This window comes from Lissotriton vulgaris, chromosome 3_1 (genome assembly GCF_964263255.1).
Source record: "Lissotriton vulgaris chromosome 3_1, aLisVul1.2, whole genome shotgun sequence".
Classification (NCBI taxonomy): domain Eukaryota; kingdom Metazoa; phylum Chordata; class Amphibia; order Caudata; family Salamandridae; genus Lissotriton; species Lissotriton vulgaris.
In genome coordinates this window covers 545,847,919-545,873,269 of record NC_141689.1, presented here as the reverse complement: position 1 = coordinate 545,873,269, position 25,351 = coordinate 545,847,919, and the positions used below count along the sequence as shown (strand labels likewise).

The window sequence follows — 25,351 nt, the reverse complement described above, 5'->3', positions numbered from 1 at the left end:
AGAATTTATGATACCTACTGTGGTTCTAAAATAAAGTAACTATATATTTTTATATACAAAACTATTGGCCTAGACCTCAGTTCTTGAGTGTGTGAGACCATTTGCTGACTGAGCGTGTACAACAAATGCTTTACACTGTCCTCTGATACTGCCTTACTGATCAACCAAGCTACCACTTTAGAGAGTAAGGTTATATCTAACTTTAGCCTCTGCCATACCTCTGGGGACTGTGGACTCTGTGCACACTGTACCTTACTTTGGTCCAGTATATACAGAGCCACTTTCTTACAACTCCCCAACAGTTTTTTTTGTGCGATACGGTCCCATCGGATCCGACTGGTGTGGCGGGGATGCAGAGCTAGGATAAATTGGGAAACTTGAACCCTCCTATATCAGCGGGGCGGCCTGGGAGTTCCTAATTTCCATAATTTACTATTTGGTGGCACAGTGCGGTTTTGCGCACTCCTGGTATCATCAGGATGCCAGGATAGCGTATTCTAAACCGGAGGCCGACTTGGTGCTTCCTACCCCTCTCAAGATGATTCTCCCAACAGGGTATCCCAGGGACCCCCGTGATATACAGATGGTTTCCACCCCTAGCTGGGCATGGCGGAAATTGGCTAAGATCGCTGACCGCCACTCATTGTACACCTCTAATCTCCCAGCAATAAACCGTTTATGGCTACCAATCACGGCCGATAACATTGTACAACGGACACTGACTACATATTCATTAGAAACACCTGGGGACCTGTTTCCGGGAGGTCGTATCTTCTCAAGAACTGAGGAGGATCGGCGTCCACCTTTTATGGACCACTTTGTCCTCAATAGACTTAGTTGTGCTCTTAGGGCACGGATCCCAGATTTCCCGTTATAGCCTACCCCGTTTCCACCTTTGGCCCTTTTGATTGCCTACGAAGATGGAGCACACCTCATATCAAAGTTGTATAGAGCCACTATGGTGCGGGAAATATTGGTTACATTGCGGTGTTTACACCGCAATACCTTTACAACGCGGGTATTACAATGCAAGTCATTACAGTTAGTTAGTTAGTGAGAAAACATTATTTTAAAATTATTTAAATAACAAACGTGTTACAGTGCTGCTATGTAACATTCGTATTGGCATTCGTTGTTCCGCTTTTTAATACATGAATTTTTGTGGTGCTTTTATATAGCCCTAATATCATGCGAAGGTACAAGATCGCTTTATATTACCACCAGTTTCTTCCTAAAAGCACAAAGGTAACTAATTGCCTCCGCATTTAAACCTTTACACAATTTTATTTTAGGGTAAATTTTTCGTTGTGCCAACATTCCCTGAAGGTACAGGAGTGCTTTATATTAGCACCAGAAGTGTGGCTCAATGGTTAGAGCGGCAGACCCTGATGCAGAGGTCTAGCCCGGGACCAGGGTTCAATTCCCCGCCTCGGCGGGTCTTGGGCTCAAAATTCCACGGACCTGATAATTCTCACCTCTGTGCCTATTCTAATCATAGAGTCCCACTCTGCAACTCTGGGCAATAGCTTGCTTAATCTCCACAACGGCCCCCACAACGCTAAGGATGCCTGGCCTTCACCCTGGGGGTGCCCAGGAGTGGACGCCTCACAGGGAAAACCAGGACGGGTTCCACAGCGGTATTCGTACAAGCGCCTTGAGACCCTTGCGGGTGAGTAGTGCGCTATACAAGTATTAATTTACATTTACATTTACATTTACAGTTATTGCACAATATATTGCCTTTCACAAAAACAAATAGCACTTTTACGGAGTTTCTTTAACTTATATTAAGCAACTGCTCACTGTTGGACTTGGCCCTTAAGGCAGGTTTACCCCTAATCTTTTTGCTTTAAATCTGTGATCCATGTGGCCCTGTCCTGTACATAATCCCTTGTAAATTCTGCCCGTGCCTGTTGGCACATTGTAAAGTTTGTGTGTTATCTAATGTGTTTTTACTATAATACAAAGGCAATTTTTATATAACCTTGTGTGGAGTTTCCTTTGTGGTGGGCCTTGGGTGTTGTTGCTGGGGTGCGTGCGCAAATACTTAACTCATACCGCCTCCAAGTTTAGCCTTGCTGCTCGCGCCACGTTACCTAGAGGGTGAGCAGGGGTTATCTTGGCGTGTAACTCCCTCGCCCTGACTTAGGAGTGGTGGTCTCTGACTGACTTTGGCGTGAGCCCTGGCCAGTGCGGTACCCCGTTTCTAACACTCACCAAGCTAAAACGTACAAAAAAGATTAATATTAATCACGTAGGGAGAACCTATTGCATTTACCAATGCTTGTTATAAGTCGGTATTGGATTTTTATTGTGTTGTGTTTCTCACCTGTTGTTTTGGTACTTCTAAATGCTTTACACTTGTTCCTTTAATTATGCCTGACTGCACTGTGCCACAGCTACCCAGTACTGAGCTGAGTTTATTATTATTTTTTTTTAAAGAAACCTAACTGGACCTGATAAAGATTCTAATATTATTACATGATGAAGTCTCGCAACCATACTACATAATTTCCTACAGCTGGTATGTGCAGACCAATGGAAAATTGGATAGCGGGAGAGGGTACTCTGCAGCTAGACTTCATCAATGGAAAGGCCTTTCGCAAGGACTTCAAGGACTTTTCCAAGGCATTCTCTATTTGGGGAGAAAGTGATGGAGAGAGTACTCAACCATCAGAAGAGATGTGATCCATCAGTGGGTCAATGAAAACGCAGTGCAAGCAGAACATTTCAAGGTGCTGAGCACCTGCAATGCTGAGTCCACAAAGGATGACAATCCAGGAGTAACCTTAAATACTGGATATTTAAAAATTCTATTTAAGCTTTAAAATGTCATCTTATTCTAAGCAATACACTTTTCCTCTTTACCTTCGATATCCCCACTTTTGTGCTCTGTAAACAGTAGAATAATTTATGGGGTGGTGGGGGTCTGATTGGGCATAACCAGCGCACCCAATCCTTAACACACACAGGTCGTTGACAACTAAAATGTGTGTTCTCGTTAGCGTGCCAACACACTTTTCATAAGTAATCAAGTGGATGTGGGCCCAGTACAGATTGATACCCTAACGACACAAGAACACATCTCTAGATAACAGTGGATGCACAAGCTCATTAACTGGGCGCCACCTTTGAGATAGATTGCATATGCGGCCAAATTCCATGCGAGTTCGGTTTGCTTGGCAGCCCCTGTAAAGTAAGATAGTATTTGTAGGAAATTAGAGCGCTATTGTTAACTTATGTTAGCCACTGGAGAAAGGTAGTAGCACGCACGCGCGCTATTCTGCTGATGTGATATTCTCAGCGCTGCTGTAACTTTTAAAAATACCGCTTTTTGTATTTTTGTTAGCATTATTTGCATTTACCTTGTTTTTAATCTTCTCTGTGTGCCCTCTCACTTGCACATTAAATCGGGCCCCCCACCGCGCTTTTCGCGGATCTATTCCCTTTTCTTGTCAGCCTTCGTGTTTGGCGCTGGGCGCCATCTTGGGGGTGGTGTGGAGCGAGTGTGCCACTTGTTGGAGCGCTCTAGCGCTCATTTGCAATACAGGTGAGCCCTACTTAATGCTCGCCCCCTGCGCGCAGCGGTGACGCGCAGCAGGAGCGCCGGACTCTCGCCGGAGTCAAGCCAGAGTCCTGCCCGTCAGCGTCCCGGAAGCGGGCGGAGCGGTGGTTGGGACTCTACCACCAGGGATGTGTCCCCCTGGGACCCCCGTTTTACGCTATTCCCCTAGCGAACTTCGCACTTTCCATCCTCATGTCTCTGGCTGTCGCACTGTTTTTCCCGGTCGATATTGTGGGAAATCCCGTTGCCCGGGTTGTGGCTGGTACCCGACCCGTTCGCTCACCTTACGGTCGAGCAATGACACCTCTAGGATGGGCTTCGGATGCATGCTATTAAACACCAGGTCAGCATGCAAACATGCGCAGGACATTTATGAGCTTCTCGATATAGAGAAGCCACTATGCCTCATGCTTACTGAGACATGGTGGACCGACTCTTCTAACCCTGACGTCGCTATGGCAATCCCGTCTGATTATAACATCTTCAGAAAGGATAGAGCCAAGGGAAGGGGAGGTGGAGTGGCGTTAGTGGTCCGGAAAGGAACCCCCTGTGTGATCCTGCCAGCTATTGACATCCGAGGCTCTGAGACCCTAGCCTTCTCTATCACTCTATCGCCCCACCAATCCTTTAAGGGACTGCTTATATACAGGCCACCTGGTGCACCCGGCACCTTTTTTGAAGATCTGGATTTGGTGCTGGTTGAGTTGGCCCTGAAAGCTGAACATTTTATCGTGGCTGGCGATCTCAACTTTCGGCTGGATGATCCATCCGATCCGGCTGCCACCAAACTCTCTGAGGCACTAACCCCTCTGGGACTTATCCCGTACCTTCAGGAGCCTACGCACGAGAAGGGGCACACCCTTGACCAAGTTTACTCGTCTGTCCCTCTCGAGGGTATAGAGGTTACTCCTGTCCTTTGGTCAGACCACTTCCTTGCCAAATTTGTGATCAAGGGCATAGGTAAGTCAGTGCCTACCCCAGCACATCAACAGGGTCGTGTCCATAGGGCATTCCATCGAGTAACCCCTGAGATGCTGGCTCAAGCAGCTGTGGCCCATCCCTGCCTCCTTTCAGGCGATCTAGACAGGGATCTGCAGACCATGCAGGATTGGTTTTTGGACAGGCTAAACGATCTTGCCCCGGAAGTAACATCTCGCCCGACACCGAAACGGGTCTCTGCGCCTTGGTTTACCGCTGCACTGTCGGCTACGCGGCAGCAGTGCAAGGTAGCCGAAAGAGCTTGGAGGGCACAATATGACACTGTTGCCAAGCTGACCTTTAAAACGGTGGTCAAGGCTTATCACCGGGACATTCGCCTGGAAAAAAAAGCGTATCTAGCCAGGAGAATTGATGCTGCTTCCAACTCCTGTAAGGAGATATTCTCCATCGTGAGAGAATTTACCTCACCTTGGTCGAACACCTCGGACCAAAAACCATCTGGTACCTGGGCTGCGGATCTTGCTGACTTTTTTACGAGCAAGATCCAACGCATCCAGGAGTCATTCCTGGTACCAGTATCTGTGGGCCAGACTGAACGAGACATCATCACACAGCCACAGGCCGGCCCAGGGGCGACGCTGAGTGTGTTTCCTCCAATCTCTGTTCCGGACTCCCTGGCTCTAATGGGCAATTTAAAATCGGGTTCTCCCCTTGACCCATGCCCGGCTAAATTTCTAGCGAAAGTCGCGGAGGTGATCAACCCGTTGGCTAATCCGCTTTTGAATCTTTCGTTGAGGCTAGGCGTGGTCCCGCAAACCTGGAAGCAGGCGATGGTGATCCCCTTGCTCAAAAAACCTGGCCTAGACCCGAAGGCCCCAGTTAATTATAGGCCCATTTCTCTGCTGCCGGCCCTCACGAAGATTCTGGAAAAGCACGTTCAAGGCGTGCTTTCCAATTTCCTTGAATCTAATGAGATCTTGCACGACACCCAATCGGGCTTTCGTCCCCATCTTAGCACTGAGACTGCGCTCCTGGAGGTTTCGGAAACCATTAAAGGGGTTCTGGACTCTGGGGGCAAAGTCATGCTGGTGATGTTAGACCTGTCGGCGGCTTTCGACACCGTTCCCCATGATGGTCTTCTCGCAAGACTCCGCGAAATAGGCATACGGGGGACGGTGTTCGACTGGTTTTCTTCCTTTCTTGCCGGCCGCCGGCAAACGATCTGGGCCCCGCCTGATTCCGCCGTGATGCCGCCTCTGGGAGTCGGGGTCCCTCAGGGCTCTATTTTGAGCCCGACCCTCTTTAACATCATTATGACCCCGTTGGCGGCACTGGTGGAGTCGCATGGTGCCCAGATCGTATCCTACGCGGATGACACCCAGCTCCTCTTCTCTTGTAAGAGAGGAGGCGACTTTGATGGGGAGAGTATTCGGGATTGCCTTGGGGCTGTTTTTCATTGGTTCCATCTAAACAGCCTTAAGTGCAATTCCGACAAGTCCGAAGTACTTTTCTTTGGGTGTGACACCGAGCCTGACTGGCAGACTTGGTGGCCACGGGATATGTTCCCTCCATCCTGTTCCTCTCAGGTTGCAAAGAATCTAGGGGTGAAGATGGATAACAGGTTAACCCTGAAATCTCAGATCCTGGGGGTGTCGGGCATGTGCTTTGGCATCCTTAGGATGCTGCGGAGGTTTCTTCCTCTGTTATCCGTGGAACATAGGACGCTGACAGTTCAGGCTCTGATTGGGTCCAGGTTGGATTATTCCAACATTCTCTACCTGGGCCTTCCAGAGTACTTGCTGCAGCGCCTTCAAGTGGTGCAGAACGCCGCGGCCAGGGCAATCTTCGGCCTTAGTAGGCGCTCCAGTGCCTCGGGCTTGTTGGCAACGTTACATTGGTTGCCCATCCGCAAGAGGATCGCCTTTAAAGCGTTGACCCTGGTCCATAAGGCTCTTTACAAGGGGGGAGCTAAGTACCTCCAAAAGAGACTGGTCTTTTACCATCCGACCAGGTCTCTGAGGTCGGAATCCCTGCACCTTGCTGTTGTCCCTCGGGTAAAGAAAGCGCGCCTTGGTGGGCGCTCTTTTGGATTGCTGGCATCTCAGCTATGGAACTCTTTGCCGCTGGCCCTGCGGGGAGCCACTAGCTTGCTGGCTTTTAGGAAAGGCCTTAAAACGTGGCTTTTTACTCAGTAGCCGTTCTCTCTTGAATCCCTGGCTCACTGCTTTTTTAGTCTTTTATTTGGTGTTATGTTATTATGTTGCAGCTTTTGTGCTTTCTCCAATAAAAGCGCCGGGACACTCTTTTTGAGTAGCCGTGCGCTATAAAAGTGAATTGATAACATAACATAACATAACATAACACCATGCAAGCAGACACTACATAGCTTACTGGGTAGCATGAGAAAGGCGAGAACCCTAGTGCCTGGCCTTAGATAGGTGCCTGCCCAAAAGCTGTTGATAATGAAATATCAGGCGCAAGGAAGAGCGACTAAAGAGTGCAGTCTGACAGATTATGTTGATAAATATGGTTGAATGGCAGTGACACTGATATGAGAACTTAGTGGGGAAGTAGGTGGGGGACTAAAAGTCAACCAGTGAAAGACGCAAAGCTGTCGAGGAACAGAGTATTAAGAAATTGTAGGGTAGAGTTACAGGCAGCTAAAGAGCAAGGCAGTAGTAAAACCAGTGGTGGCCGTTAGTATGGTAGAAATGGAGTTAAGAGTGTAGCTCAGAGAGAAACACAAAAGCATAACCGGAAGCTATTGAAAAAAAAAACCCTGCAAAGAAGCAGCTATAAAGAAGGGCGACCCCTAGTGAAGTCCTCCCTGTATTAGAGCTTGCTCGCCTTTAAGGGGTCAATCCCATGATCTGGGTTTTGTTAATCTTTGATGTGATGTCTGTTGGTTGTGTATAGTAGAAAGAAGTAATGCTTGAAGTTAACATCTGTGACTTGAAGTAACATTTAAAAATGGCAGTTTTAGTGTTTTGCTAATTTGATTTACGATGAGATGCAACCTGTGGGTTGTCAAATTCTAATTGTTGAGTATATATTATTTTCAGAAGGCCATTTATGATCTCTGAATATTAAAATTGATTTGCTTTCAGTTTTAAGTACATTTTGTGTTTGCATGAATCACTTCCTGCCTCCAGAAGACGAATCCCTTGGCCGACCTTTGTTGGTTAGAAGTCGAAAAACAGGCCGGGCTACCAGACTCAACATACAAGATCTTGAGGCAAGCTCAGGAGGCACTAAAACTAGAAGAATCTTGGTGTCTGCCCATGAGTTATTCCGCCTTCAAACTGATAATCAAGAAAGCAGTTAAACAAACATCACTACTCCTGGATAAAGCAGCACTGGCTGGCAAAAGCCATGCCTGGATCGTTTTGCCGTCATATACCTACCTAAAACCTCAGGATTATTTGAAAGAATGCTTCAGGGACCACTATAAAAGGAAATTAAGCCTATTAAGGCTGGGTTGCTTCTCGTCCAAAGACCTCACTCCCAAATGGCTACGGTTGTGGGCAACTACCGATTGCCGCCTCTGTGGCAACGGCGCAGAGCCTTTACTGCACCATATATGCATATGTCCGGCACTTCAAAATCTAAGAAAAACGCTTCTTCGATCTCTTCTGAGAGAAGCCCAGGTGAGAACTTGCAGGGCGGCGGTGATAAGATGCCTAAGTGGATCTTGGATAGAACTCTCATGTAAAACCATAACATTTTTGAATCTCGCCGCCATAGAGCTGGAAAAAAGGGCAGCATCCATCGAGGTCTCTGGACAATAGGCCAGGCTTGGGCAGGCCAGAGACTTTTCCACTCTCTTCCCCTCTCCTCTAAACGGTTGTCTTTTCGTATCATGAGTTAAAAATAACGAGACTCTTGTTTGAACTATCATTATTTCATACTTTTTATTTTTTTCCCTTTCATCATGAGTCAAAATTAATGTGTTCCTAGCAAGAACTCACATCATTTGTTTTATTCTTTTCCTTTTAGACCTTTTCCCCGCTATTTTTGTATAGCATGATATTATTTCCTAACTTGATTTAAAGTTGATTTTGTGTTGTTTTTATGATGTAAATTCCGTTTGCATGGTGGTAAGTCCACCCTTTTATGATTTTTTTAAATCTAATAAAGTATCATTAATGCACTTCCTGCCTCTTAGTGTGATCATATCAGTTAGCTTACTTTTGGCGAGTGGTAAATCTTCTTTTTTTCTATTTATTACTAATATGCTGTTGACTTGGTTTAAGTTAATTGTAAGCAACTTCATATAAGGTAGAACGTCTTTTTTTGTAAATGTAGATACTTTATTTGAAGCAAGAGATTTTCAATTTGCATATGTTGAAATGAGATTGCAAACTGGCATTCTGAACATTGTTTTTCAGTGTTTCATAGATAGCAGGAATTACAAACATACTACAGTATGATTAAAGAACTCCGTACTTCTGGCGATACCAGAGCTAACAGTGTTGCAGAAAGATCTTACTTACATCGAAAGGCTATTTATTATTAGTGCTAAATTAACAGGGTTATTTGTTGTCAAAGCATCAGTGGAGTTGATTTTACTGGTATATTGCCTCGGATTTCTTATGTGACACAGTTGTATGGCACAGATAATGACAATGATGGGGCCAGGTATGGGTTTTGTGGAGGAAGATTTAAGAACAAATTGTCATGTATCTAAACGTCATCGGAAGTGCAAATGCTACTGAAAATAGTTGTGTTGGAAGCTTGCAGACTCTTTTAATTGATGGGCTTCTCTAAATGCAATTTTATTGAAAAGTGAAAACACATGTATGAAACTCCATGTGCTCCACTGCAGGGCCACATCTGTGACCCTTGAGGTGTGCAAATGTGCCACAGAAAGCACGCGCCAGTCAGCTGTTCTAACTCAAGCCTTGCTGAGTTCATGTTGTATGTTTTTCCTTCGCTGTCATGTTAACAACCCCATCATTAGCAAGCACCTCACACTGTCTTAGTTTGTAATGAAAAGGGGCCTTGTCTCAGCACAGTTGCCATCAACAACAGCTGAGGTTGACGAGTGGTGGTAACATCCTTAGAGTAAACAGCAAGAAATAGTATGGTACGTGGCAAACTTGCCTTGCAAACTGGTATGGTTGGTGTGTTTAGTTCATCTGTGACCATCCAGCCAATTGATTTGGAAAAAAAGGCTTTTTCAGTACGTATAAGAACTTTAAATTAGCAGTACCCCACACTTCATAGCAAGCTCTATAAGCACTAGCTTGTATCTGAAATATAACCTTAAGGCCATCACAGATATTTTAGAACGTTTGTACTTGTTAGTTGTGAAGGTTTATGTGCCTGCTCGCCATTCATTTCTAACTAAGTTAATAATGTTTTTGGTCTTTTTTTATTTAACAGAAACAGACATGTTCTTTTTGGCCATCAGCATGGTTGGAACAGACTTCTCTATGATTGGACAACTGTTTCCTCACAGATCTCGCATAGAAATTAAGGTAAACAAAAAGTTGGCCCAGACCTAAAGCATATTCTACTCCTCTTGGTAGTAACATAATTATCCAGTTTGTGTTAATCTCAGTGTAGGAAATTGTATAGCAATAAAAAAACTAATTATAGCGCGGGAATAGCCATTGTTTCTTGGTGCATAAGATGTGACAAGTATACACTAGACCGGATGGATGAGGGGAAGGATTGTTTTTATTTTACATATGAAAATCCCCTAAAGGAAGTTAATTTAGTCAGTTTCTGTGTAAGATATCTTTTCAAAACTAGCCTGTTTTAAATATCAAAGGTAGTCTGTCCTTGGATCGTAGTCTCTGGGTAATCTGGTAAATAAAATAAATCGATGTCTAGTAATTTTGACAATGAAGGAACATCAATGGATGCAGTCACTAATGACCATTTAAGGTCCCAGTCAATAATTATCATGGCTGGATTCAGGCAGTAACAAGCCTCAATGCCTCCAGGCAGTACAAAAAGTCAGTATTGACCCCAGAATGTAATGAGCATCAGTAGCGCCCCCAAGCAGTAACAAGGCTCAGTTCTCTAAGGCAGTATTTATTGATCAGCAATGGCATGAAGCATTAATAGGCCTAATAATGTGACTTAGTATTACTATTACCATTCTCTTTTGCCACACTTGCTTTCGAGAACACTCGTGTTATATTCATGAGGACGTTACCCATCCAAAAAGATATTTTAGTATTAATCAACCATGTAGATGTTTGTATTCCCATTGGAGGTTTGTCAAGCCACTAAAGGTTTTGAGCCTTCCTTGGCGCGATAAATCATGCACTTTTACCTGCTTCCAGCCACGATCCAGTATTTTAGTGTGGTGAGAAAGCTTTGTTACTTCATTTTGTGGAAAAGTTAGATATGTGCTTTATCTGAATTGTCTTCCCATGCAGTACCCTTTACCAGCAATTCGCTATGTAACCTTGTATATTGTTTATAGGTAGGCTCACCACATTCAATCCTAAAACACAACTTCTGACACCTTTGCGGTTTTCCATCAACGAGCTGAAGTCTCACCTGTGCCTCATGTAGAGGATTCCCTTCATTGGGACGGTTCTGGTCATAGAGTTCATGACCTTTCAGGATATAATCTTGATGATTCAAGCAAAGTCTTGGGTCTTTGTGAGGAACGTTCTGAGGCTTCTTAGATTCCTAGCCTCATCCTGGTTTTGTACTCCAGTAGGCAGGTTTCAGTGGGACCTGAATCAGGGCTGCGTCTTTGACTCCTTTCAGATCTCACAGGAACTCAGCCCCTCATCCAAAGTCTTGTCAGAAATAACCATTCAATTAAACTAGAAAATGTCATTGTCATAATGTGGCTTTGGTTGAGAGCTGAAAATATAGGGCTTTGCACAGTATGTGAATGCTACTTTGAGATTCATTAAAGAGGTGCCTTCTTTGAGTTATCATCTCTGTACATTTATGTAGTAAACAAATGTAGGAAAGTGCATTGTTTTTTGGGGTGGACTAGTGTCGACCTCAAAAGATAAAGCCACCACCTGCTAGATGTCATACAAAGTAAATAAAATAAACCTGGGCTCATTCTCTGGTGATCTGACATGAAGCAGGCACTCTTAAATTAGAGGCAATGTATAAAGTATTTTAGCAGTGCATACACAGTAGTGAAAAAAAGCATACAAAACAACAACATTTCATAACCAATTTTAAAATGAAGAGAACATTTCTTTGAGTTAAATAAGAACAACATGGCAAAAATCCAATTGCGGGAACCAGAAATATGATTTTTTAAAGACTTAAGTGAAAATAGTGTCACAAAGCACCAAAGATAATCTATGGAAGTGGTAGACTCGAACCTAGCTGCGATTTGAGGCAGACTGCGATTGAACCCTTGTCAGATACTATAAGTGTATTTGTCCGGTGAAAGTCAAAAAGGTTGAAATGTTTTTCAAGTTCAAACACAGAAAGGGACTTTGTAACTTTGTCAGAAGAAAACCCCTTCCTGAGTGCGCTTCTGCTGAAATTGTAGCCGCTGCTGTAGAGCCAAAGGCTTCATACTTGAAGCATGTTGGTCCCTCTGCAGCTTTTAATGTTTCTCACTGATAATTTTCTAAGTGCCAACACAGCATGGGTCTTACTCGTTATTTTTTTTAAGGCACTGGGATCCTTATGCTGAATTCATCCAGTATTGGGGTATCTTTCATTGAATCATTCCCAGTCGTCGAGTTAGGAGTCCCACGGTAAAATAATAGAGCAGTATTTAACAAATATCATAGGCTAAAGTGGCCCTACGCCATGTTATTGATAGCCCAGCTATGTCCTTTTTAAAAAAAGGACCAAATGTTGAACACAGAAAATCAGCTGTCTGCACCCTCTTGAACACTCACAGCAGAGGCAGATTCCCTCCTATTTTCACTGCACGTTGTCTCAGTTTTTTCCTACAACTTCTGGAATTTCTACAGTCTTAACAACATTTCTGACAAAAGGGGTCTTTTACCCCCATGTAAGACCTGTGGCAGAAAAAGGGTCCATGTGAACGATCCCCACAAGGATTGCATATATTGCCGCCATCCTTAACATGAGGTGAGGGAATGCAAAATATGCCATATCTTTCTCTCAAAGACTCTCAAGAAGGAGGCAGAAGGTTGTTATTGTGACTCTATACCACTAAACACCAGGAAATGTATTCATATGAAGAAAGTGCTAGATCCTCCAAGTCTCACAAGAGGGCCAGGTCGCAGGTCAGTTCCTCTGCAGAAGGTAGGAAACGCCACAAACCTTCTTATGGGACCAAGGACTCTAAAAATGAGAAAGGAGTGAAACATTCTTCAGAACCTACATTGTCTGTGTCCTCTACGGCTTCCTGAAAGGACAAAGACCTTCCCAGAGCCTCTTCCTCATAAATCTGTCAAAAAGCTATAGTCGATGAAGTTGCCACATTCATTAACGACGACAATCATCACATCGTCTGCACCATCGCCGATAGCAACTGTGACAACATCAATATTGGGTCCTATATCGATCACAAAAGTCTCGCTCTCTAAGAGCCCGCTGACGTTCGAATCACCACCAACGGCAACATCATCGAAGGCTGTTGACACACTTACGTCGACGAAGATATCAGCGAAGATACCGTCGACGAAGATTCCGTCTGAGTGATTAGTTGACAAGAGCTCTGTAGACGACCACGTAAACTACACTACCATCGACGGCAACACCGTTGACAATGGAATCTGCTCTTCTGGCTGTATCTGCAGTATCGACTCCACCATCGAGGAGGGTATCACAAAGGTAACCAAAAAATGTTTACGCCCAGCCATGTCAGAGTACAGTTAGGTTTCGCCTTTAATCCCATCAAATCTCTTGGACATACCGGACTCTGATGATGATGGTATTTATGGTGTAGCTCATAGTCCATCAGAGCTGCATGTAAAATGTCAAGAAGACGATGAGGAGGTTGAGAATTACCATAATGAGGATCAGTATTACCAACAGAGCTATTGGTTCCTCCTCATCACTACCACCCATATGGTTTTCAGCCAGAACCGCGTCCTAGAGACGTGGCCCATCTGCTACCTTTTCTCATCCAAGACCTCTCCACCTGGTACGCCAGTTTTACCATTGCCAATTACACCTACGATTACTCCTCGCCCCTTACCAACAGGCCCTATCACAGATGATACGTCTGCTTCGGACAAAGAAAGAGAGGAAGGCGAGCTCCCAGATCCTCCCCCAGCGTCAGATCCTTGGGATGACTATATTATACCAACGCCCTATCCTCCACATTAACCATCCAATTCTCCCATAATTTGATGGAGAGAGCATCCATCAGGTTCCACTTGACAATGACAGTTAAGCAGAACGATTGCTTCCTGTATGATTTCAAGGAGGACACTAGGCAGTCTGTGCGCTTCATACCCAATCTTGTCTACATATGGCAAGAAGGTATTAAAGTTATGAGAAAACTGGTAACCATACCTCCAGTACTCCAGCGGATATAGAAAAAAATATAGCGCTCCAGAGGATTCTCCATGTTGCCTCACAGGACACCCCAGACCAGATTCGGTAATTTCCCAGGTGGCATAAAGAAGATCCAGAACCCTGCCACCCCAATTACGCCTCCACCTGATAAGACGGGATGGAGAATGGAAATTCTAGGAAAACACTTCTCCACTGTGGCCGCAGTCACAATCAGAGTGGCGAATGCCTTAGCCATTATCGACTACTAAGACTGCCAGATTTGGTTAGACATGGGAGCTTTGGTGAATCATCCTGTTGGAGGGAAAACGTGCAACATCAGAAACCATCGACTGCGCTCTGGATGTAGCCAATACTGGTTTTAGACTATTAGCGGGTGCCGCCGTACTGAGAAGACAGGGATGGTTGAAGGCTACCACCTTCAGGCCAGAGGTTCAAACAACGATTTTGGAAATGGCTTTCGACTATGATTCCCTGTTTGGAAAGCGCATAGACGAGGCACTTTTAGCTATCAAGATTGATCCAGATACGTCAAAATCTTTAGGCACATTACAATATCAGACAGTGACATTCAGAGGGGCTAGAGGACGAGGCTTTACCTCATACAAAGGAGTTTGAGAACCCCACAGTATCAGCCCTACTTATCTTAGTACTGGCAAAATTATAATCCTCCAGCATACTGCCAGTCTTCTACAGCTGGTTTCTCTCGCCAAGGAACCCGCTAAAGAACTCCTTCTCAAGGTCATGACTCTTAACAGAAAACAATGATCACGTCTGGGTACCAGCTTACCCTCCCCTCCCAAACCATGGGTGCGAAGATTTGCAACTATGTTCATTAGTGGCGCAATATTTCAACAGATCAGTGGGTGTTAGACCTTGTCACCTTTGGACACACCCTAGAATTCAGTCCGTGACCACCGAATACACCACCCCGGAGAACCCCCCTCATTTTCAATTACTACGAAAGGAGGGTCAGGTCATGCTCTCCAAAGGAGCGATAGAAGAAGTCCCTTTATCCCAAAGGGGAAGAGGTTTCTATTTTTGTTTTGATAAGGAAGAAATCAGGGGAATAGGGACCAATACAGGATCTTAGGAATCTCAACAACTTTCTCAGAAACAGACCCTCAGGATGGTAACACTCTCCGAGATTCTTCATGGTCTCAACAAAGTATACACCGTGACCTTGCTTGACATGGAAGACTCATATTTTCACATCCATTTCATCAGAAGCATCAGGAATGCTTAAGATTCACAGTAGCTGGTACCCACTACCAATCCAATCCAATCCAAAAATTATTTATTTCGGTCTTTTAAACCATAAAAGATACAATAAAACATTCACATTTAAAAGACAGTCAATTATGTAAAAACATTGGGTAAAAATACATTTCCTAGGAGGTACAATTATGAATGGGAGTTACATTACAGTTCATATCAATGTTCAGTCTTTTAGAAGTTTTTTTCCTTATCTGCCACATGGCCATTATGAATTTGGCAACTGCAAAAACTATGTGGGGCAGAGTGCTTGTTTTCAGTATTCTGTACGAGTACAAGTGACTCCTAGTGCCAAAGATCCTACATAATGGCGCAAGCCAATATTTCCTTGGTCTGTTATAAGCTGGGCAGAACAGAACATGGATTTCCTCCTCATCATAATTACTACACCCTGGACAGATTTTATCATCCCTCTTTAACCATTTGCAGGTAAAGGTTTTGATAGGCAGAGTGCCTAACCTCCATTGGATAAACAATTTTCTAGCTAAAATGGGAAAAATAATTTCCATAAAACCTTCAAATTGATAAGAATTTTTGGAATCCAGAAATAGATCAGTTAAAGTGCCGTTATTGGGTGCAGACACCAGAGAAGCCAGACTTTTCTCCTTGTATATTCCACCAGTCTTTTGCGAGAGACCCTTTGGCAGCCTTGTTCAGGAACCTCCCATAACTCAGGGAGTCTCAGGCGATACAATTCTTTCTTTATAAGGACAGCCACGGGATTCTATCACGCTGGTTCAAATTTGTTACATGGATGAGATCTTGCCTATAGTGTGCAAGCTCACCGGTGGTCCAGAGCCTATGCCAAAATCTTAATGGCTTTGATTCCAAATCCTCCGCTATAGAAGGGAGACCCACATCTAGTCTAAGGGGGAGCAAGAGTGTGCCACGGGGGAGGGCCAGGAGACGTCTGAGGAAATTGTTTTCTACACTGACAAGTTCTGTCCCTGCTTTATACCCCCATAACTCACTACCATAAGATGCGGCCGCTTTAGCTTGGGTTTTGTACATTTCTACTGCCGGGCTAATAGGTTTGAAAGTAGAAGTGTTTGCGACCTTCAAAATTGCCCCCGACAGTTGGGACAGCTTTAGCCGGGATCTTGCTATTTGAGGGTCCCAAGATAAATTCTCATGTAGGGTTAACCCCAAATACTGGAAAGTTTTTACCCTTTCCAGTCTTGCTGAGCCCAATGATGGGTTAGGTCTAGTTTTAGGGGAAGGACTGAATATCATGAATTTGGTCTTTTCTGTGTTGATCTCTAGACCATGTTGTCTACAGAAAAGACCAAATCCATCCAGAATCCTTTGCATCCCCATCGGGGATTTGGAAAGCAGGAGGGTATCGTCGGCGAACATGATAGCCGGTACCCTCCTGCCTGACAAGAGGGGAGCGTCGTTGTCCCTAACATTGTCGAGATGAGATATGACACTGTTAATGAAAAGGCAAAAACAGGGTTGGCGCCAAGAGGCAACCCTGCCGTACCCCTCTGAGAACAGGGAACCTGGATGACAACGCTCCATCCCTCCCACACCTAACCTGTGCACAATTACTGTTGTGAAGCCTAATTATGGCATGTAGTAGATGGGTAGGAACACCCAGCTCCTTTAGGACCTCCCATAATTTCTTGGGTGGGACCAGGTCGAAGGCTGACCTCAGGTCCACGAACACCATGTACAGCCTCCCCCCCTCGATCCTCACGGTTTTCCAGTAGAGGAGAACGAGGCGGAAAATCTGGTCCATGGTGGACGTGTTTTTCCTGAAGCCAGCCTGGAGGGGACTCAGGATTTCGTTATCCTCCATCCAGTCTAGAAGGTGGTCCAGGAGGAGGCGAGAAAATAGTTTTTGGGGGACATCTACGAGGCTGATCGGCCTGTAGTTGGCTGGGAGAAGAGGTGAACCCTTTTTGAAAATAGGCACGATCTCCGCCCCCAGCCAAGTACAGGGGATCTCCATACCCCCCGCGATGGAATTAAAGAGAATGAGGAGGTACGGGCCCCAGATCTCTAGGTGGTGTCTAAAGAGGTCACCGGGCAATCTGTCAAGTCCCGGGGCCTTCCCCATCGCTAATCTCTCTATTGCACTGACCACCTCACCGAGGGTAAATTCTAATCCAGCTACAGGATTGGCTATAGCGTCAGAGGCCACATCATTGGCAAATTCAAAGGTATCTTGGTACAATTTGCCAAAGTGGGCTTCCCAGACAGAAGATGCAATGTTTGGCTCCACTGCAGCTTTGGCTTCTCCTGTGCCAGTACTTACCAGGGACCAAAATTTTCTAGAATCCCTCGCTTCTAGTGCTAAGGAGAGGTCCTGCCATCTGTTCCAATCCCATTCCGACCTTGCCAGTGCCATGGCTTCCCTGTATTTCCGCCTAAGCTCAACGACCTTGCCCTTATCAGAACCTGCTTTTATTGTGGCTATTAGCTCTGTCTTAATCTTTTTACAAGAAGAATTGTACCAGGTTGAGGTTCGAGTCTTTTTCTTCCGTGGGACTACCACTGGGTAGAAAACCTCGCCTAGGGCTCCCACTAAGTCTACATGGATTTGAGCTAGTTTCTCATTAAAATCTGGGGATCTAGGTTGGTTAATTAGTGCATCCATTTCTTTTAGCTTAGGGAGTGCTATTTCATAGATTTTATTTATACTCTCTTCTGAGTTTGCCAATTTCCCCCATTTTACCCTACGTCTATTGGAGCTAAGAACCAGATTCCCTGGATCTTCACTGGGATTGTCAGACGGTGACCCAACAGCAAGTGCAGGGTGCACCATATCTAATAAAAGTGCGTTGTGGTCACTGTCTGTTCTTACAACTACCCTAAAATCCTGGACCTTGGACCACAGACCAATGTCTACAAAAATGTAGTCCAGCCTTGATTCATGGTCCTTCCTATTGAAGGTACATGATGAAGGGATGTCAGAAGGAGTGCGTCCATTACAGGCCCTTAGCGCAAAGTTTAATGTTAGGGACATAATTTGGACTGCGAGAGGGGACCAAGATTTAGGGTGGGGGGATTGACATGACGGAACACCCCAATAGTCATCTTCAGCAGTAAGGGCACCCTCCTTTAAACCTTCCAGTGGTTCAAAGTGACAATTAAAATCTCCGCCCATCACTATCTTACAATCAATGGGGAGTTGGCCCAAGGATGACAAAAGATCTTCTAGTGTGGGTGATTCCATGGCCGCACTAACTGGGCGAGAGTACACATTTATAATTGCCAGATTCAAAGCATTGGGCCACTTGAGTAGAACACACTGTATGTCCTGCGAGAACGTAGGTACATTCTCCGCATTACACCCAATATGACTGGCTACCCAGACCGCCAAACCACCTGAGGGCCTCCCTTTACCACTCCACCTGGCTTGAATTTCAAAGACTGCATATCCTGCTCTGCACAGAGGTTCCCTGGCCCACATCTCTTGGAAAAGACAGATATCACTACTACCTACTAGGGAATCCCAGTCATCTGTGTATAATTTATTGGCAATACCCGCCACATTCCAAGAGAGGAACTTCAGGATTTCGACTGGAGGATTAGATCCCAGCCCTCCTGTTTTCTCTGGTGCAATGTCCGATGATGGAGCTACGGGCCCTTGCAGTGATGTTTCCAAGATAGATGGGACAGTGGGTGTTAAGTTAGGAGCAGGCAGGGCTATAGGTGTTGGGTTATGACCTGGTGGACTCTGGGGTAAGTTGCTTACTTGGCCCCTGGAGCTAATAGGAGTTAAGCTTTCCCAAGGGGATACATCAAATTCTCGAATGATGGTATCAATATCCCCCCCCACAATCCCCTGCCCTACAGATTCACTAACGATGCTTTGGATGCATCGTGAAGATGCAACCTTTTGGAGTCAATCGACCTGATCCAGACAACTGAATCTGTTGGGGTGTACGTAGTTGCCATAAGCAGGGATAGCATTGCGAGTGGGTCTATATCTTGACCCATCAACAGCAAAACCCACCCTTGTCCAGCCATCGTCCCTCCTCATAGTTAAATCACGTACACTAGGATAAAAATATGACAGGGGGACCAATTCTATGGATGTATTTCCTGAACTCCCAAGCCAATTACGGATATAGGTGGCGACCTGAGGACTCTTAAAGCTTACAATTATGCAATCCCCCACACCTTTCTTAGCGGTATACCCAACCCATGAAACCCTTCTAACCATAAGAACTTCTCCTCTTAGATTAGGTGGTAGGGGCCTTTGGATATTTAACCAGCTAATAACCTTATTACGTAGGGAATCATAGGATTCCACCACGTCGCTGGAAAGCTCTGGTACCCCCATCAGAATCACAGTATAGGCTGCCGCCTCTGGGGGCAGGTTAACTGCTTTTCGCCGGTTATTAGAACTAACTAACCGGTTTGGGCAGTTAGCTGTTTCATTTGATGGTCTCTCCTGGCCAGGTAGACCGAAGCGGGTGGCTTCGACCTCCTAGCAGTTGGTACCGTAGGGAGTTGCCTGGGAAGGGGTACGGGGCAGATTGTGGCACGGGGACTATGCTGGTGTTTTCCCGGGATGGAGCTATTGGTAGAATAGGGGCCACAGTGGTTGTAAGAGTAGGGGAATGTGAAGTCCCAGCATCATCCCCATGGGCTCCATATGTGCTTACTCCTAGCCCTGGCTGATCGCACCACTACCACTTAGTCTTTCTATAGCTAGAAGTCTAGTATCTATAGAGTCTAATTTGAGGGAGAGAGGCTCCAAAAGGCTTTTGAGGATACCAGTAAGTGAGCAGATGAAGTGCTCTGAGGTGTTAGGAACAGCCCCACCAAAAATGAATGGGCCGGTGTGTGTGGGTATGGGGGCGGGAGGTGGAGTGCTCGCCGTTTCCATGTCATTCCCCGTGACAGATGTTCCGAGGGCGCCCATGCTATCTTCAGTGGTGTTCATTATGGGATCAACTTTAGCCCTTTTGGCACCCTTGGACTTCCTAGATCTTTTCCTTTTCGGGGCAGCATCCTCTCTATGACCCATGTATTCTATTGATGTGGGACCGTCCCCCAGAGCCCTAGATGGTACTAACTCAGCGGTGGGGGATGGCTCCACATCATCAGTGATGTGTAGTGAGTCTCTGTCCCTATGAGGGTTGGATGGTGTCCTTACCTGTTGTAGGACAGACTCTATGGTTTGGTCAATACTATCCATGAGTGATTAGTGCGTGGTATCAAGCAATAGTGATGATCTAACATTAGGTGATAACCCCGTTGAAGCCAGATGGGAATTTTCTATACCCTCCGCAATTTGTTTTTCCAACACAGTAAGTCCCTTGTTAACCACAGTATTTGCCTTCGCAAGAAAATTGTCCAAAGTACCTGAGACCAAGGAAGCTGCCTTGCTTCTTGTTTCTCTAGTGCCCATTTTTTCTTTTACCTCCAAGCTTCTGAGCAGCCAGGCGGGTCAGTAAAGGTAACCTAGAAGGTAAGGCTTTAGGGGGGTAGCCCGGTCCGGTCTCTACCGTTCTCTAACGGCCTCAAACGGCCCGCCCTTTGCCCGGCGCCCGCGATGCGCGTCCTAGGGCGTGGTTTTGTAACCTGTGTCCTCCAGGGGCGTGGCCAACGGGAAGAGTCACCAGGTGCGGCTGGTCAGCACGCCGGTTGGGGTCCTGGGACTCGCAGTCCCGCAGCTACGCTGGTGTCTTCTCAGCACTTAATGATCCTGCAATCCCCTTGGAACAGGTGAGGGACAGCAAACTCCACGCAGCTCCTCGCAACTTCGAGCGGCGCCCGCGAAGCGGGGGCCGCGAGTCGCGGTCTTAAGCACCCAGAGCGGGGGGGCGCGGCCAACGTGAAGAGTCACCAGGTGAAACTGGTCAGCACGCCACTTGGGGTCCTGGGACTCGCAGTCCCGCAGCTACGCCGGTGTCTTCTCCGCACTTAATGATCCTGCAATCCCCTTGGATAAGGTGAGGGACAGCAAACTCCACGCAGCTCCTCGCAACTGTGAGCGGCACCCGCTACCAATTCAAAGTACTTCCGTTTGCCTCAAATCGGCGCCAAAAATCTTTACCAAGTGCCTGGCCCAGGTAGCCGCAGCCCTACGTTCTCAAGGTCTCCAGGTATTTCCATACCTGGATGACTAGCTGCTCAAAGCACCAATGGAACGTAAAGCCACTCAAACTACAAATGCTTGCCTTCAGTTGTTCTGGGCTCTAGGCCTCACTGTGAACAGAGAAAACTCTTCACTCCTTCACAGTCACGTCACATAGTTTCTGGGAGCTACAATAGATATTATCCAGTGCGAAGCTTTTCTGTCAGAAGAGAGGCAAATACGATTGCAACTGCTTGCAAAGAACATGTTAAGAAAAGGGTCAGTTTCATTGTGAACATACGAATAGCTCCTGGGAATGAGTTCATCAGCGATAGATTTAGTGCCACTACTCAGGCTAAGGATGAGACTGCTTCAGGAAGACCTCCAGAGGCAAGCCTCTGGATCCTCCGAATATATAATGCGGATCACAACCCGCATGAAGGAAGTCCTACAATGGTGGTTTCACGGACCAAATCTCTTGAAGGGTTTCACTTTCCTTCAAATTATTCCAGATTTCATTTTTTTCATCTATGGATGGCTTGGGGGAGCCATCTGCAGGAGCTACAGATCCAGGGCAAAAGGTCCAGTGCAGAAAGGTTACAGCACATGAACAGGCTAGATCTCAAGGCCATCTTTCTCTCTCTCTTCAGGCTTTCCTACCAAGGATAGCAGGTTCATCCATGCTGGTTCATATGGACAGTATGACCAGCATGTGCTACGTCAACAAGCAAGGGGGAACTAAATCCATCACGCTATCACAGGAAGCACAGGAGCTGTGGAACGGGACAATGCAACACAGAATCACACTCAGAGCTGCGCATGTCCGAGGGCTACACAACACGCTAGCGGATACATTAAGCAGAACACAGTCCAGTTGCCACAAATGGGATTTTGAACAGTACCACTCGACAAGGTGTTTCAAATGTAGGGAAAGCCAGCTTTAGACCTCTTCGCCACTAGGGAAAACACCAAATCCCAATCCTATGCCAGCAGGTTACCTCTCCCAGAGTCCTGGGGGAATGCCCTTTTAATGCGATGGTCAGGGATATATGCTTACGCCTTTCCCCCATCCCATGAATTCCCAGGGTGCTGACCAAAATGAAAATGGAATGCTATTGTCTCATCCTGATAGCACTACTCTGGCGGAGGCAACACTGGTTCCTGGAACTTCTTTTGTTGTTGAAATCGAAACCCATACGCTTACAATTGTCACCATCTCTCCTTACCAGAGACAAGGGGCAAGTATGTCACCAGACCCGGAGTCTCTTCATTTGTATGCCTGGCTCCTGAGTTCTTGGAGTTCAGGGACATGAGTATGTCACAGGAGTGCTGAGATATCATTTCAAGATGCAGAGCAGAAAGCACTAATAAGACGTATCGCCTAAAATGGAAACTGTTCTGCTGCTGGTGCCAAAGGAACGACTTACACCTGTTTCAAGCTTCTCCGGAGCAGAGTTTGCAGCAAAATCAGGTCTCACATTCGCTTCAGTTAAGGTGCCCTCGCCTTCATGAGGAGACTCTACCATGCCTTTCCTCCAGTGCGAACTACCCCTCTGGAATAGAGACTTAACTTAGTCCACGTACAGTTGATGAGGCAGCCTTTTAAACCAATTCACAAAGCTGAGCTAAAATATCTGCCTTGGAAAGTAGCTCACCTCCTGGCTATCACTTCCACAAGTAGAGTTAGCGAAATCCAGGCTTTTTGCATGAAAAACCATTTTTTTATTTCACAGAAAATTATGTGGCGTTTGTTACAAACTCAATTTTTGTTCCGAAAGTTCCAACACAGTTCCATCTTAACGAACCAGTCATACTCTAATCTTTCTTTCCAAATCCATCTACGTCAGCAGAGCAAGCGTTGCATATGCTAGACGTAATTAAATGTCTGAAATTCTACCTGCAAAAGACTAAGGACATAAGAAAGACTGATCAGCTACTGATGGCTTACGGACAGGGCCAGGAAGGAACAGCAGTAACTTAGGCCACTTTTGCCAGATGGGTCTCTACAGCAATCCAATTCTGCCATGACAAGGTTAATAAGCCCTTGACAAGAAGGACTAAAGCACATTCCACCAGAACAGTGTCCACATCGGTCACCCACGCCCACATATCCACTGCCTCTGACTGGTATTCCCCTGCCCTACGCACCGAAAAGAGGGGATGCAAGAAACTAGAACGTACTTGCCGACTTCTCCACAGAGAACAAGATAAAGCTAGGTACAAAAGCGCTTTAGCATCCTATCATTATAACATCAAAAACACACGCAAAATCTACATTGCTTAGCAATTGGAGCAGGCAGGTTACAAATCCAGGACATTATTTAATATAGTTAAGTCCTATTCGAACCCCAATGCATGTGATACTGCGGAATCCCCCTCACAGTCACTATGCAAAAATGTTGCGGCATATCTCACTCAAAAAAATAGACTCCATTTATCAGAACATCATTTCTGCCAATACCATTTCCTCCCCCCCACTATTAGCCCTTTTGATACACACGTCACCTCCGCTCAACTTCACACCTTCCCTCATCTCTGTCCGATGGAAGTCAAATCCCTCCTTGAGACAATCAAATCCGGCTCCCCTATGGACATCATCCCAGCCAAGATTTCTGCCAAATTTGCTGACCAGCTCGCCCCTCCTATCTGCTCTATCCTTAACAGCTCCCTGAGTACTGGTCGCCTCCCCCCTGCATGGAAAGATGCTCAAATCATACCCATACGTAAAAACCCCAAGATTCCCACTACTGACCTCAGCAACTACCGATCTATATCTCTTCTACCCCTACAGACTAAGCCTATTGAAAAACATATCAATAGACACTTGTACGAGTACTTGGAGACCTCACACCATCTTGATGCTTCTCAATCTGGGTTTCGGGCTAAACATAGTACCGAATCCGCCCTTATTGAGGTTACTGACAACATTCGCATGGCCATGGACAAGGGTCAAGCAGCACTCCTGGTGCTGCTCGACTTGTCAGCTGCATTTGATACTATCTACCATCAGATCCTACTGGATAGACTCCATGATATAGGCTTTAGAGGGCTGGGCCTGAAGTGGCTTACCAACTTCCTGTCAGCGTCGGTGGTATAGCCGAGCCCCAAAACATGGCGATGTTGCGCTTCGCCATTAACATGCCCAGCATCACCCAGTCTTGTTGCCGATCGTTCAGATCATTAGGTTCCCACACATTAAGCAAACAGCGGCGAGGCTCCGGCAGCAGGGAGATGTCTATTGTTTGGGAAATCGTGCGCATTACTGCCGTCCAGTATGATGCCATGTATCTACAGTCCCAGATGGTGTGGTAGAATGTTCCCTCCTCCCCGCAGTTAAGCAAACATAATTTGTGCGTAGCTTTCCCTATTTTGTATAGGGTCGTCCTGGTATAGTATGTACGATGCAGTACCTTAAGTTGGACCAGCTTCAGTCTGGAGAGAATGGCAGTTTCCTGTGGTGAGGAAAGGGCCTCCTGCCACTCAGTCTTCAAAGGGGCCCACTTCCACAGACCAGGCCAACTTCAATGCGGACGTCACGTCTGGGAGGTTATTAATGAGTTTCCTATAAGTGAAGGAAGTGGCCTTATCCTTCATGTGCTCTGCCAAGAGTCTATCCTAGAGAAGAGTAGGTTCCTGCAAAATAGTGCCTGTCGGTATCGTCAACTGCAGTGAATGTTTAATTTGGAAGTATCGAAACCTCTCCGTCTGCGACATCCCATATTGTGTTTGAAGATGGGCGAACTCCACCACCCCACCCTTCCTCCAGAGATCACCCACCATCGATATGTCTATGGCGTCCCAAGCCTGAAACCCCTTACTATTACGGAGGAAGCCAAGTTGGTAGGAGTCCCACAGTGGAGTCATTTGGGTAATGATTCCAGAGCACTTAAAGCGTCTGTTGGCTTTGTACCATAACTGCACGGAATGGTGTGTCGGACCTATCAAGTCTGGAGTGGGGCGGTGGCTATATAGATTGCGAAGCAGTCCCTTGCCCTCCAGAGAGTGTCTGTCAACAAGGTATGTCAGTTCAGTTTGTGGGGCGTGCAACCAGAAAATAATCTGCTTGAGATGTGCCGCCCAGTAATATAGTTCAATATTTG

The 25,351-nt window shown here is 46.0% G+C and overlaps 1 protein-coding gene across 1 annotated transcript in view; it reads left to right on the top strand.

Moving 5' to 3' along the window:
* Positions 1-25,351, top strand: part of BDP1 (BDP1 general transcription factor IIIB subunit) — a 1,412,545-nt gene that overhangs the window by 157,816 nt on the left and 1,229,378 nt on the right. Inside the window, exon 7 of the mRNA XM_086960808.1 lies at positions 9,890-9,984. Coding sequence (XP_086816934.1) covers positions 9,890-9,984 — 95 coding nt within the window. The remainder of the gene's footprint in view (positions 1-9,889; positions 9,985-25,351) is intronic.